The sequence below is a fragment of the Egretta garzetta genome, unplaced genomic scaffold (assembly GCF_000687185.1).
Source record: "Egretta garzetta isolate BGI_Z169 unplaced genomic scaffold, ASM68718v1 scaffold144, whole genome shotgun sequence".
Lineage (NCBI taxonomy): Eukaryota > Metazoa > Chordata > Aves > Pelecaniformes > Ardeidae > Egretta > Egretta garzetta.
In genome coordinates, this window is record NW_009259316.1 from 248,456 (window position 1) to 263,202 (window position 14,747).

Genomic DNA, 14,747 nt, shown 5'->3' on the forward strand with positions numbered 1-14,747 from the left:
AACCTTTAAAGTACAGAGAAGTCTGGCAGGAACAATGAAACAGGCAGTGGTACAGAGTTAAAAGTATGAACCTGAGATCTAGAAATGACAGGAGTATAAAAGGAAGAGTTAAAACACACTTTATAAATAGCGCGCACATGTGTGTGCGTGCACTTGTGTGTGTTGGTAAACAGAGCACCAAAAGAGAAAGGCGAGTCGCAGTACGACCCAGTCATATCCAGATACGCTATTTTTGTTGCTGCACTTTGAATAACCGCAAGCATAGCGTGTGGGAACCGTTAATTCAGGAACAGGGACGATGACTGCTTTATGGGGTAAAATTAGCTTGCTTTGGCGCTTTTTATCTCGCTGTAGCCTAATACTGGAATCCCAACAAAAGGCCATAATAAATTCAAGTTATCTGATGACTGCAGTGTTTAACTAGAAGAGTAGGTGAAATTAAAGTCTTGCTAGTGACGAGTGCTACATTTTTCAGTACCTGAATCTCAGCTTGTTAACGCTCCTGTAACTTTTCCACATTAACACAATTTGCCTTTATGAACTCAGGAATATTTTCAACAGTGGTTTACATTATTTATGCAAATACCCTGTGTGCCTAATTGCTTACTCAAATGAGTATTTTCTTTGAGCAATATGAAACAAATAAGTGGCAATGGAAAAGACTAAGTCTAGGAAGAGATGGAGAACTGTTTGCTGTCAAGACAGGGAATTTGAAGAAGTTCATAAATCAGAGGCTGTTCTCATTGCTATTTAGTCCGCGTACTGATACAACAATGTCTTTCTCTGTAACATCACTTGCAGCATTCCCCAAATTTTAAGTTGTTACTGGGAAACAAGGATATAGATACATTTTGAAAGTCAACCCACCTAAAATAAAAATCTGCAGCACCTCAAATAACTTGAGGAAACTACCAAGACTGTATTTCCCAATCTCTGTTTCGAAATGACATTAAATGTATCAAAGTATGCATGTTTTTTTAACAGTCACTCATATTGCTTGATTCAGTCCTGTATAGTTTTCTCTCAATGTGTAGAGGTACAAGACTAACCTTGAAGCATATTAAGTATACAAGTGTAAGCCTGACGTTAGCTTGATTTAAGGCCTCTCTACACACAGGTGGCTGTGTGGAAGTACAGTGAAAAGTATATGCAGATTACATCTGAATGTTAAGACTTACACTTTTCATTATAAACGGTTTCCTTTAATAGACTGAGTAGTTTATGATATCTATGGCATTCACAGTGTACCCATGACTACAGTTTCCAGGTGTCACCACGTCACACGCAACTTTCTCAAGCAAACACATTTCCTTTCGTTACTCCAGCCGTAAGTCTGCTTTAAGCTCTCAGCTAATTAACAAAGGCAACAGTTTTGTATATTATGCATCACGCACTTTATTTCTAATACAGCGCATTAATCATTTATATTTTAAATGATCGGCACTTCAACCACTCTCAGCACAGCTGCAAGTAACTTGCATTACCTGATCTTGTGATTTCTTTTTCTTCTTCTTCTTCCCCCAGCACCCTGAACTCTCTGCGTCTTTTCCATTGGCATCACCACAGAGTAATCCATCAAGTTCATCTGTTCCCATCTGCTGTCCCTGAGATGTTTCTGCAGCTAGCCTGTATGAGAGGTTCCTCAAAATGCACACACAGTTTTCAACGGTCTGAAAAGCGTGACAAAAAACCAAACCAAACCAAAAACAGAAAACAAAACAAAAAGTTAAAATCCTTCCCTTTCTCACTCTGTATACAAAGCAGAAGAAGTATCATTGATCTTAGCACACACATTTTCCCAGCACAATTCTTATCTGCTCGTTTCCGAGTGCTCCCCAGGTAACCACAGCTTAAGAGATTTAGAAATTTTTATGGAAACAAATCAGTGGTCTGAACAATATTTTTTGCATCAGTTCTTTTACTGTCATTCTGAACTTCATGCTGGAGCCCCACGTGAAACAGAAGCCAAGATAAAAAGTGATCAAGAGAACCTGAACACGCACATGATGTCAGCAAAGTCCTGCCTCAGTACCTCGGTGAATAGAAAATGCTACAAACAGAAAATGGCAATAGGTGGTTTTTGGCTTTTGCTTTTTGTTGGGTTTTTTTTTTTTTTTTTTTTTTTTTTAAACCCAGAAATAGAGGTTATTTCTGGCATCAGTACTCTGTAAATTACCAGAAAAATGGGACCCACATTCTGTTTCACAAATACTTGTAGCATGAACAGATGATGTTTCTCGAGTCCCAGAAGTAAGACTAGAAATCTCAGGAGTCTTGCTGCTTTTACTGCTTCTAGCCAGGCTGCTAATAACTCGTAGGCAGCCTTTCCCTTTCATCCATTTGTCCCCCTAGCAGGTTGTGCCTTCTGTAAAAGATGGTGGCAGGAATCCAGAAACGGAGCGAGACCCAGTGGAGTAAAAAAAAGACAGCACTGATAAATCAAGATAATTTCTGCAAGTCTAAAAGAAGCTCTGTTTAGACTTGCTTGAAGCCTACTGATTTAGCCAGTTCAATTTGGTTTGACTACCCTTACCCGGAAGGATATATGCTTAATTTTCTGGAGGCAGGGAAAGCATGGTTAGAAAAGCCAGTCTGTATCTATCTGTATCTATTTCAACTGTTCCTAATGCTTCATGGAGATAAAAAGCAATGGTCAGTACATTCCACCTCTGTTGCTCCATTAACCCAGAATGGATCAACTGTGAGGCTTTCGGCGCGATCGTACTCTGCCATATTCACCAGTGAGGCAAACAGATGGGGCTTCGTTTACTTTCATATACTGTACGAGCTTATGCCAGGGATGCATTTGGCACATGGTTTTTGAGATGACATAAGTTCCAGAGATTGTAGTGAATGCTGAACTTTGACTCATCGAGACAGGAATTTTTATTTATTTATTTTTTAAAATGTAAATGAATTTTCACATTACACTTGTACTAATTTGCAATCTCCAGCCAAATATGCAAACACATGTAGAACTATATATATAGAAAATGTGGAACTTCTTAGTGCACTTTTCATACTTCAAAGTGTTGCAGATCTCATGGTGACCATGAAAAGTTTGCTACTTCTTTTCCATATTTGAATTTTATTCACTCTTGCTAATATTTACTTCTTCGCATCCACAATGTGCTGAAGTTGAAGCTTTGCATTTGTTGATTAGGGTTCTGCATTTCAATTCCCCTCTTTACGAATAATAGTTTTCAGACCTAAAATTCTTCTGTCAAAACCAAATTAGCCAAGTCCACTGCGAGGACAATGTTACCTCTCAAACTAAAACCTGATAAGCAAACTTCCAACACCTTCTAAGCACTAAGGTGCTCTTGTACAAGCCAAGAAAACTGGTTCTAGTCATGCAGTTGGACAGACTTGTCTCCTTCTTGACTTCTAGCTTTGAAGATTCAAGGGTCCTTGTATTCCTCATTCCTACAGATATTGTCCAGTTTCTTTGTAAGGGGACTAAATACTAGTTCAGTAGCCTTAATAGATCAAATGAAAATTCTGAACAGTAACTTTGTCAAATAACTGTGTCTAAGTCACTCATTTTTAACATTTTAACTTGAAGTATCACAGTTTTTTCTTACTGGACCTTTATAAGAAACACTGCTGCTAAGATGCTCTTGATGCTGCTAAGCTTTATGCACTCTTGACTTCACCAACGTGAGGAACAACCCTAACATCAACTCTGCATGCGCTTGCAAGTCCCTCATCCTCTTTCAGGCCTGCAAGAGCAGGGACCTGTTTTTCAGTATTTCAGTTTTTAGTCACTAACAGTATTACAAAATATGGTTATTTGGTAATATATGTCATTACAGGGCAACTGTTGGGGCATCTGGAAAACAGCATTTATAACTTGAAAATAAAGTTCCATTTTTTGTTGTAACAGCACCACTTTTGGAACTAGATTATAAGCTAGATTTAGAGCCAGTTATTTAAATATTTAATTTCATTAAAATTACATTCTACTTTGGGATAAAGATGCGAGGTAAGAGGTTACACTATGATGCTTTGCATTTAGCTGCACAACTGCTTTATGTCATACAGTTAAAACCCCCTTAGACAGGAGGTTAAAACTACTAAGGCAGGGAGAATATTTTTTGTCTCAATTCTTCCCTTTCCCCTCCATATATGACTGCGGTTTTGCCAAGTCAGACTGGCTACAAATTAGAGTATAAACACAACAGTCTGTATTAACAATAGGAGGCAAACCAGGGAGCTTACCGTGTTCCTTATTAAGCCTTTTTAACAGCAAAACAGTCTTGAAGTCAGTTGGGTCACCTAGAACGGAACTGCTGAGAAAGCAGCAGCTGAGCTGTGAGATGGGGCATAACGTGACCTCCCCCCTCCCTCCTCCTCCATCCACCTCCCAGCTCTGCTCCCGTGAAGCCCCTCTAACTTCTCCTTTCTCTTAGGGAAGCCAAACCAGGGAGCTTTGAAACAGGCCTGGGGTCGGCAGGCGGCAGTGAGTTGGCTCCGAATCCGGCTGCAAGTGCCCGTGCCTACCTTGTGGGCAGGCCTCCTCCTCGAGAAACTTCTAGTAATGGAAGTGATCAGAGACTAATGGGTTGTGGGGTTTTTTTTTGGGGTGTTTTACTTTTAAAACAGAAAAACATGCTGCTATCCCAATGCCACATGCTACAAACCTCTCATCATTCCTCTCTCCCTCCCCTGAATGCATGGGCAAATTTCACCTGATTGGTCCAGGCTAACGACCAGAAAGTTCCGGAGGTTATCCCTCTCCAACCCATAAACCCATAGCAGGCCATGGACAACTATCTGTGAAGGATCATTTGGAAATACAATCCCAGTGGGCTTTAAAATTTTGCAAATTAAAATTTTGCAATTTAAAATTTTGTAAGAGGCTGCTCTCCTGGGATTCTCAGGGGTTTGTATTACAAATCTTCAATTTGTAAATGCTTTTAACTTTAACTAGGCAGTGCGTTTCACCTTTGGAGAAGCATGTTTGTGCCCTAGTACTTCAGAGAAGTAAAGTTGACATAAAAATACATCTTAAAACAGTTGCTATTGAAAGCATTCATTGATCATCTCCAAAGAAGAAATAATGTTGGTATTACTGCAAAACTGCCTATTAATTGTGCATTGGTTTGTTTGTTTGTTCGCCTTGTAAGCCTACCTCACTGTTATTAGCTCTGCCTCATACTGGGTACTGAAAACCGATTTTAAGGTAAACCTGGCAGAGCAGCGTAAGGACGTTTGCATGGAATATGACACATTTGCTCTTCTTAAATCGGTATCGTATTTTCGCCCTTAATAAATCAAGCGAGAAGATGACATGCTTACCTCTGTGCACTACACAGGTAGACACAAATCCAACACTTCGCATGCAAGCATACACAGCTCAACAGAAGGGAGAGGAAAAAATGGGCTAAATTATGCTTTGCTAAGGCATCCCTCAGAATGCATTTTTAAAAAAAAAACAAACCTGTCACTTTATAGTCCTTGTACCCTTGAATACCTAGATTTCTCGCTCCTCAAAAGACAAAGATGACAAACCTTACTATCAATTTCACTGCTCCCCAGAGCAGACTGGATCACGTACAGCAATGCATCCGTCAGGCCATCACACTCCCTCATTCTTCTGCGGGCCTCCTCTCCAGCAGAGCTGACATTCCTGCAAGGCAACAGCAAGGGTCACCACCTCCGCCGCTCCCCTGCCCACCTCCCCTCCTGAAACGCTCTCACAATTAACACACAGATAAAAACACTCGGGTTTTTTTTTTTCCTCCTTTTACCAGTTCAGAGCTGTGAATAATGAAGACAGCTGTGAATGAGCTCAGGAAATGTAACGAAGAGGGGAACAAATGGAAGCCATCAGGTCCTCCCCACCAGAGGGCTGGGAGGCCAAGCAGCATGCGCCCGCCTGCGCTGGGAGACTCACAGCCTGCTAAAATTTGGAGAAGGGCTGATCATTTTTCTTTTTTTTTTTTTTTTTTTTAAAGTAGGTTTTGTATTTGTGAGAAAGCGTTTTATAAATGTGCGTATGTACATATAAATCAGGCTTTGAAAAGTCTAGAGGTTTTGCCAAAGAAATCTCCTAGGATTTGAAGGGCCCAGTAGTTAGGGCTCTTAACCTGAGAGAAAAATATTATCAAAGCATAACATAAAACACCTGGTATTGCTTGCTTCTCATTTTACATGAGTGTTTCCTTTTCCCTCTCATTTTCAGAGAACATTAATGCCTCAATCTTCTCTTTATGTAGTTACTCACAAGTTGTTTTACATTGCAAAGTTTGAAACCTCAGCTTATTATAGTAATTGTGTTCCTCAGACAGGGCCAGAGAGCCTTCTGAACACATTTATAAAAACACAATTAAAACAAAATTTACTGCATAACATAATGTGTTGTAAAGTTCAAAATACTGATATATAAAGAAACAAATATGTATGAATGAGCATATATAAGTAGAATCTATACTTGCTAACATCAAACCTCCCTGAGAAAAATTGCATTCAAATTTGCACAGTGGTTTTGAGTTGGAAATGGGTGAATTAGCAATCTCAGGAATGGGGTAAAACTTTTCACACAAATGTGGCTCCTTTCTCCTCCCTACTGAAGACTATACAAAGGAAGAACAGAGAAGAGCACACCAGCCCTACGTACTTAATGCCAACGTATGGAAACGGAAGGGAGGACGTTGGCTCTTTGGTTTGGGAAGAAGGCAAGGCATTCCCTTCCTCTTATGCCGTTTTCAACTGCCTTTGCATTAAAGTTGGAAGAAGGATATGTCGCGGTTTAACCCCGACTGGCAAGGGAGAGGGGAATGAATTTTAGATAGAGGAAGGTGCAAGGACTTAAGGATAGATTTCCTCTCAATTCTTTCTTTGCTCTACCTAATTCATCCTGTTCTGCCTCCTTATTATCTGAAAAAAAACCCCATTTCCGTTCCCCCAGACCACCAAAGAGTTTTCCAAATCAAGTAATCTTATAACTGGACAATCCCCCAGTCCCTCCAATGCAGGCTCCTAATCGATCCTGCTCCCTAAACACACATGATTTTACCCCCACACAGTCCTAACTAGTTCTGCTCTCCCACACCCAAACTGCCCCAATCAATTCAATACTGTTTCCTTCACCTCTGCAGACAGCCCGACAAAAAACATAGAGCCCAGGAGCACAGGAGTGAATTCCTTTATCTCCCTAGCACACAAATTCATGCTTTCCATTCTCCTTGAGACTCCCCACTTCACCCCACATTACACATCTGAAGCGTCCCCTTCATAATGGCTTGTGAGTTTTGTGTTGTCTTGTTCTTCTTCTGATTCCCTGAACGCCATACCTCTCCCTCTCTCTGCTGCTGTAAGAGCAGCAGATGAGGGGTTTTCCTCGAGTTCACAGGAAAACCCTCTTCTACCATCCAGCAACTGGGGTCTGGAGAGCATCAACTGGAAAAGTCTTCCATTGGCTCGCTCTCCGAAGTGGTGGAAACCTTTTGACTTCCCTTTGGGTGACAGAAATTAGAAGGTAAAATTATTGAGCACGGTTTTTCCAAAACAGTGCCTGTGCCCTATATTTGCAAGGCTGGGGACTCTGCCTAAAGTGTATTTTGAGCAGACTGTCCCCTCATTAAAGGCAACAGCTCCACCTGAAATTCCTGAAAGGCAGCACATGTAGGAAAAGCAGAATCATGGATCTGAAAAGTGCATTGGGGGTGGGCAGTGAGGACAAGGGGGATTAGTGGACTTCTTTTATCTGAAATTCTACTTTCCCACCCTCCAGGAAAATAAAGACAGAGATAAAAAAGGAGATAGTAGCATCCAGCCCTAAAAGAATAACTGCACAAATTGCAATAGGAGGATGCTGAGGAAGTATTCTCAGCACACCACCTTTCCTTGCTGAAAAAAAAAGGTGAAATAGTATTACTGAGTCCTTCTAAACAGAACTAGACTTAACAGAGCCTGCACTAACGTTATGTGTCCAGGCTTCTTCATTTTCTGCAGTTATGTATACCAAGCGCAAACTTTCAAAATATAAAGACTTAGACATTGGTAGAAAGAGAGAGAGACACTCTCCCTTATCTTTTAATTGAGGCGATTTCTCCTCCTCTCTAGCAAGGCCAAATGCACATCACCTTGACCCTCCAGAGCCTGCGCAGACTGGCAGCCTCTCCGCTCCTCTCCAAGTTCACCAGAAACTCCTCCTCACCAAGAAAGCGATGCAGACAACCTTATAGTCCCTGAGCTGCAAGCTGTCTGCCTCATCCATTTCCAGCCAAACAAAGATCATGAGGCCCTTATACAAAGTAATACAGATGCACTAGGGGCACATCTTGCACAGAAAATGCGTTTCTTTGCCCTGTGTGGAGAAGCCATCGAGTTCAGTTCTTCTCTTTATCATCCTTCCCCATTATGCTCCAGTTGCTTCTGTAATCAAAAGGTGGATACGCTCAATTCCCACAACTGCTTTCCCTTTTCTTTTAGAAGTCCCTGTCTAGTTTCTGCACTTGACTCACCACTACTACAGCTCTCCCCAGATTTAGCGTATTTGTTTACACGGGAAACAGCTTAAAACCCAAGATAAATCCAAACTTTGCATCACCATTTTGGCAGAAATAATAATTTGATTATGTAAAAGAAATACACCCCATTATCTAACTATTCCCACTTCACCTCTGTTGAAGGAAGCATTGTTAACTGAGATCTTTCACAGAAGGTCTCTAATATCATCATGTTCAGGCTACACAGTTCTGCGGAAGAGAAGCAAGTTCCGCGGTACTTCAGATGTAAAAGAAAACAGGCTGCCATCTTCATTTTCTTACTTCTTGCTGTTAACTCGAACACGCTGTGGCTGCCAGCGTGACAGGGAGTAAGACATGATTTGTCATTTGTGAATTTACAGGTCACTGTGCAAACCTTAAACTGGAACATTAGAAGTAGGTACTGTTGCTAAAATGTCCCACTAAGGCCAGGTTGGACGGGGCTCTGAACAGCCTGATCTAGTTAGCGGTGTCCCTGCTCCTGCGGGGGGGTTGGACTAGATGACCTCTAGGGGTCCCTTCCAACCCAAAACATTCTATGATTCTATGATTCTAAGTAGGCACCTATTTCTCCAGTGTCGGTCTCCAAACAGGTGAAACCAAGTTTTCTGGATTTTTAAATAGATGTGGAGATACAATACACTGGTTTTCAGGGAAAAAAAACAAACAACTTTTCCATCAGCAAAAGCTTGATTGCATGGTAGTTTGTGATACTTTGTGGAAACTCTACTCGCAGGGTATATGTGAGGTGTAGGCTGACATTTTGAATCTAACAGGGCAAGGAGTCCTTTAGACCTCCATAAACCAGTAAAATTAATTTCAAATGGAATCCAGTCACACCAAATACCAAGAATACAGAGTGCTGAAGCATAACTCTTAGTTTAGTCAGAAGGTCCCACTCAGACCTCCAAAAACCAGCCAACGTAAACAGCTTCTTCTCAGGAGAGGAACGCCAAGAACAGATAGCCGGAAAAACAGCTCAGACCCCTGGCTCATCAAACTGCTGCTTTCTGAACAAACGGCAGACTGATTTGGCTAATAATGTAGGTATGGAAAGAGAATTACAATAATCCAGCTCCAGCTTTATGGGAGGATGTGTCACAGCTATCATGTCATCACCAGATAATTAACAGCAGGCACAACCCTCCAAACAGACATAAGGGGTGTCAATCCAGTGCTCTATGGATGTGAAGTGTGTGGTATATGGATGTGAAGTGTGTGGTATAAAGGAATGCACTGAGCAACACCTACCTGATTCTGGTCAACCCTGGCACTTACCTCAGTTATTCAATATAACTGGTGGTGGGATTTGAGGCAGGGGAAGATGGGTGGTGTCAAGTAATTTCTCCCTCCTTTAGGGTCATTTTCCATATGCTCATACAAACCGTGGGAGATTTCAAGCAATATCCTTATGACTCTAGGATAACTAAGTTCACATGCTTTATCCAGGGGAGGGACATTGAATTCTATGGAAAGATCATCCAGAAAGCCAGTGTGCTCAGAGATACGCCCTCTGGATATGGGACTATTTAGCAAGCTGCTGACACTACTCCTGGTTCTACAAAGCTCAAAGACAGAATTAAAGTATCTGCAGAAACAGACGCCCTCCTTGAGCATGCTCAGGTCACATCAGGTAGCATGACCTTCCCTGTACCAGCTACAGGTCTGCAGCCTGCAGATCTCACTGCAGTCATGTAGGAAAATTGTTGAGAACAAATAATCCTCGCTTAGCAAAGATGAAGTTGAGATGGGTCTTCCTCAAGGCCCCATGATAAAAAGGGAAAGCATGTTTAATATCTAGGATATGTAACATGCCTGCTATAGACTGATGTGATATAAGACAGGACAGATACAGGAAGAACAATGTCCTAAATCAGGTGGAACACAGAAGTTATCTTTGGTATGAAACTTCAGATACGTCCAAAGTATACCTTTATTCCAAAAAGTTTTGTGTAAAAGGGACTAATCATAACAGCCTCAACCTTTTTCAGCCTTCTATTTGTTATAACAGCCACCAAAAAGAGATTTTTCACAGAAAGGGGGCAAAGTTTATATATAAACCAAGAATTCAAAAAAACTCCATTAATATTCTAGGAACCACGTTTATGTTTCCCTGAGGATACCTAGCAAGGGAGAAGCCCTCGGGAGAATACTGAATAACTGAGTTGGAACTGGCGCACTAAATACTCATCTTTGTAACACATACATTAAAAAAAAAACAAACCCTGATAAGGGCCTCCTCTACATGCACTCTCTCGTATGCTGCCTATTTTTATTTCCATCTGGTTGGCTAAGCATTCTCCGTCAGGGACAGAGCCTTGTCTCGGTGGCAAGCTGGCATCCCCAGTCAGCCTCACCACAGGCTGCCGCGAGCAGCGATGATTCTCTGAGCTGGTCTGCGCTGTAGCAGATGATCACGTAAAAGCGATTACTTTGTCCGTGTACTTCCAGCTGTTTCTATAAGCATTCAGGCTCTTTGCTTCAAGGGTCTCATATAGTAACACAGACAGCAGAAAGAAGCAACCGGCACCTCGCACATATCCAGCAAGTGCGCTCACAGTCATCAGCAGTCCCTTGACAGCGATACAATTTTAAGGGCTTTTTATAATGGAGTAGACCTTGAGTTACACTGGCTTATCTGTAAGTGTTCAGTGCAGCCTTTGGACATACAGTAAATAGATTAGCTATAGTGGTTACGGTTACTACTGTAACTTCTAGACAAATTCTAATTTTTTATCGTTATTTGTACACTAAGACTTTTTTTAATCATCCCTTACTGCTGAAAACGAAACCAGCTGATAAGAGTAGCTATTTCTCAGACAACATACAAATTTAAACAAGGTGTTGAGACAAAAAATAAGAAAACACAAGATGGTTCATAGCCATTATTAAGATTTTCTAAGTGTTAGGCTTTTAGTGACTACAGAATCAGCTTATTGTTTGGAAGTAATAATAAATGAAAATAGATTTTTCAGTCACTGCCGCAGTTCCTCTTTGCAATTTCGCCCAATTTGAATGACAGTTCAACGTAGTATTAGCAAGATTAGCAAGATTTCTTCTTGCTAAATTTTCTTAGTACCAGTTATAGCCTTCATTATAAAGAAGGAGGAGTAATAATTCATCAGAGGAGTAATAATTTATCAGTCCTGCATGGGGGTTAAGAATAACACAGGTTTTAAGTCAAATTCTCTCTCATTAATTAGAACAGCTCAACTGTAATTGAAGAAGCAAGACCACTTTATATCAACAAGGAATTTGGCCCCAGACCTTGCTCTCTTAGGTATTCATCTCACTTTAAAAGCCTACTTTGCAATTAGACACACATCTGACAGTCTAATGCGGATACAGTTTTGGTTATTAACCTTTCTATCAAATGCTATGACAATGTGATTTAGCTTTGATTATTCAGCTATACCTTTCATTTTCAAAACATCAGAGTGATTAGCCTACCAAGTCAAGCACTCAACGGGTAGCTTTTACTGCTGTGCTTCTGCATGTCCAATCCTTAGGCTAAAGGCATTGCTTTTAATGACCGCTCTGTGTGATCTGTCAAGCAATTGACTTCTAACACCATTTTTGGCTATTTTGATATGTTTTGAAGAGACAGGTGGTAGAAAAAGAAAATAAACTGCCACAGACATCTTAAAAGAAATTGTCTTCCTAAACCAAAACAAACACAATTTTATAGCATAAAGTATTTCTGGTAAAGGTTCATGGTATAATGAACCATAGCCTTATCTGAAAGAAACAAAAAAATATTTCTAACTACTCTCCTCCCTCCTCCCCCTTTTGCTATGTGTTTTCATCAGAAGTGCGACTTTAATTTAATTAATTTAAATACTGTGGACAGAATTATATATAGTGTATTCTGTAAATATTTTAAATTATGGTATAAAAAATACTACCTGCAGCAAATTTCTGATTTGAGCTTTCATTTCTCTGACATGTAGTATCTGGCTGCATAAAAAGCATTGCACTCATTAATGCTCAGCTGCTTATCCCCATACCCCTTCAAATACACTACCGGCAGGAGGTGATGGTCAGTTTGACCCGAGTGTCATTGGGTTGGCAAGAGCTGAAATTCTGTGTCACTCGCTGCCCTTAGGAAGAAGCTGCTCTGGTGCAGACTCTGAAAGTCATAATGGGAACCGTTTAAAGATGTCAACGTGAAGACGTTTTTCTCCATTTGGAATTCTTTCCCAGAATTTAATCAGATGCTTTGAACACCAGTGGAGCTCTAAATGTGTTAAAGACCTACTGCATGCGAGTGGGGTGGGGTGGTCCTGGCCAGCAGCCAAGCACCCCACAACAGCTCACTCAGGCCCAGAGACTGCAGCAAATCTAGAGATGAGGAGGGGCAGGCTTCTATTTTCCATAGAGTCTTTCCTTTTTCCTCCTTATCTGAGGGAGCACAATAAGCTGGCCAATCCTAAGACTTTCAAATGGTTGCCTTTTCCACTGAAAAGCACAAGGTTGTATGGATTTAAATGAGAAGGTATCAGATATAATTCAACCATTCCTTTTGGGTCAACATACACTGTACTCAGCCAGTAGCACTCTGCAGATCTTAGGAGGCCATCATTTGAATCCCTAATGGTAGCGTTCACTGTTATCTGACTGTGCCCTAACCATGGTGTACAGCCTCTCACTTTAAACCTTCTAGGACTGGAAGAATGTAAATACAACACCACATTGAAAAATGCTATAAACTGTGGCAAACCGTAATAAATTACAGAAGTAGCGGACATAGGAATAAATAGGATATGCTGGGGGAATCAAAAGGGCTCATTCACAATCTTACCTTGGTGCTTTGAAGATGAAATGCATAAGCCACAAGCATGTTAGATAACATACAGATTGACTGATAGTCTTTATTCCACTTTTGAAAATACTTTTGACAAGATCGCTTAGCAAATGCACTTTAATGAGAATAAGCAACCACGCGAAGATGGGTAGATAATTGTTAAAGTACAGGAAATAAACGGTCAGTTCTCACAATGGAGGGTGGTCACCAGTGGAGTGATTTATTGATAAACTGTTGGGAACAGGAGACAAACAATGAAATGAAAGTTTGCTGAAGATACTAAGTTACTCAGAGTAATAAGCTACCAGGGAAGTACTGCGAGACTTTAAAATTAATGTACACAAATGTAAAGTGAGGTACACGAGAACAAAATTCCATACATTCCTGATTTTACTTACAATATGTTGGGCTCAGAACTGACCACTGAAACCTCGGAATTATAATAGACATCCATGAAGAGATAGCTCAATACTCAACAGCAGCCACATGAGCACAATGAACTGTATGGCATATAAGTCAAGCAACATGAACTAGAACAGAGTATACCACTGTATGTGCCGTCCTTATTATGGTGTGCAATTCTGATCCCCTCATCTCAAAAATTATGGCAGAACTGGAAAAGATTTGGAGGAGGGGTACACACTTCCTCATTAGGTTGAAAGAGTGACAGATAATGGGAACACGAGAATATAATAAAAATTTATGAAGTCATTATGGTCATGGAGAAAGTGCATAGAAATCAACTTTTCAATTCCCTTGAAAACTGGCTGTCACCACATGGAACCATACAAGGAAGGTTTAAAACAAAAAAGGGATGGTAGTTGAGTAAAGTTGAGGCATAGATGTCCTGCCCAAAAGAAGCTGTGCCTGACAAAAGTGTATATGGGCTCAAAGGGAGGCAAGTTCACAGAAGAGAAACCTATTAAGAGCTATTAAAACCAAAGGAATCACATCTGTTTCAGGAAGACTGGGAGCCAGCAAGAGGTTTGTAGGGCAAAGAGGATAAGCGAACCTGGAAAGGTACTGGCCTGATGAATCCAGAATCCTGAATTTAACCCTGAAAACTGCTTTGGGTCTCTTCTTTTGATCTTTATGTACAAATGAATTACTGAGGTGTCATTCAGTCTCCCACAGAGAACAGGCTATCTGGACAGCCGTTCCAACAGCTGGAGAAGACAGAGGAGATGTACAGCATTTCAGCAATGGCTTCTGAATCGGTACTCAGAGCTGACAGTCTGGGAGACATACACTTCCTAAATTTTGTCATTACATGGAGTCATAAACACAGCTGAGTATGAAATAAGAAAGGATGTGGACAGACCAGAGGGGTTTCTGGTCCCCCGTTGCTAGCACTGGAAGAGATGGAGGTGCACCAGCAAGGCAGAGTAGAGCAGCCAGTGAAGACACGGTAGCTTGCTCTGAGAGAGCTAGGAGACTCCCACTGCGGG

The 14,747-nt window shown here is 41.0% G+C and overlaps 1 protein-coding gene across 1 annotated transcript in view; it reads right to left on the reverse strand.

The window, feature by feature from the left end:
* CTNND2 (catenin delta 2) overlaps positions 1–14,747 on the reverse strand; it is a 581,628-nt gene that overhangs the window by 99,390 nt on the left and 467,491 nt on the right. Inside the window, exons 12-13 of the mRNA XM_035892032.1 lie at positions 5,515–5,632; positions 1,485–1,670 (exon numbers count right to left, since the gene is read on the reverse strand). Of these exons, the coding sequence (XP_035747925.1) occupies positions 1,485–1,670; positions 5,515–5,632 (304 nt within the window). The remainder of the gene's footprint in view (positions 1–1,484; positions 1,671–5,514; positions 5,633–14,747) is intronic.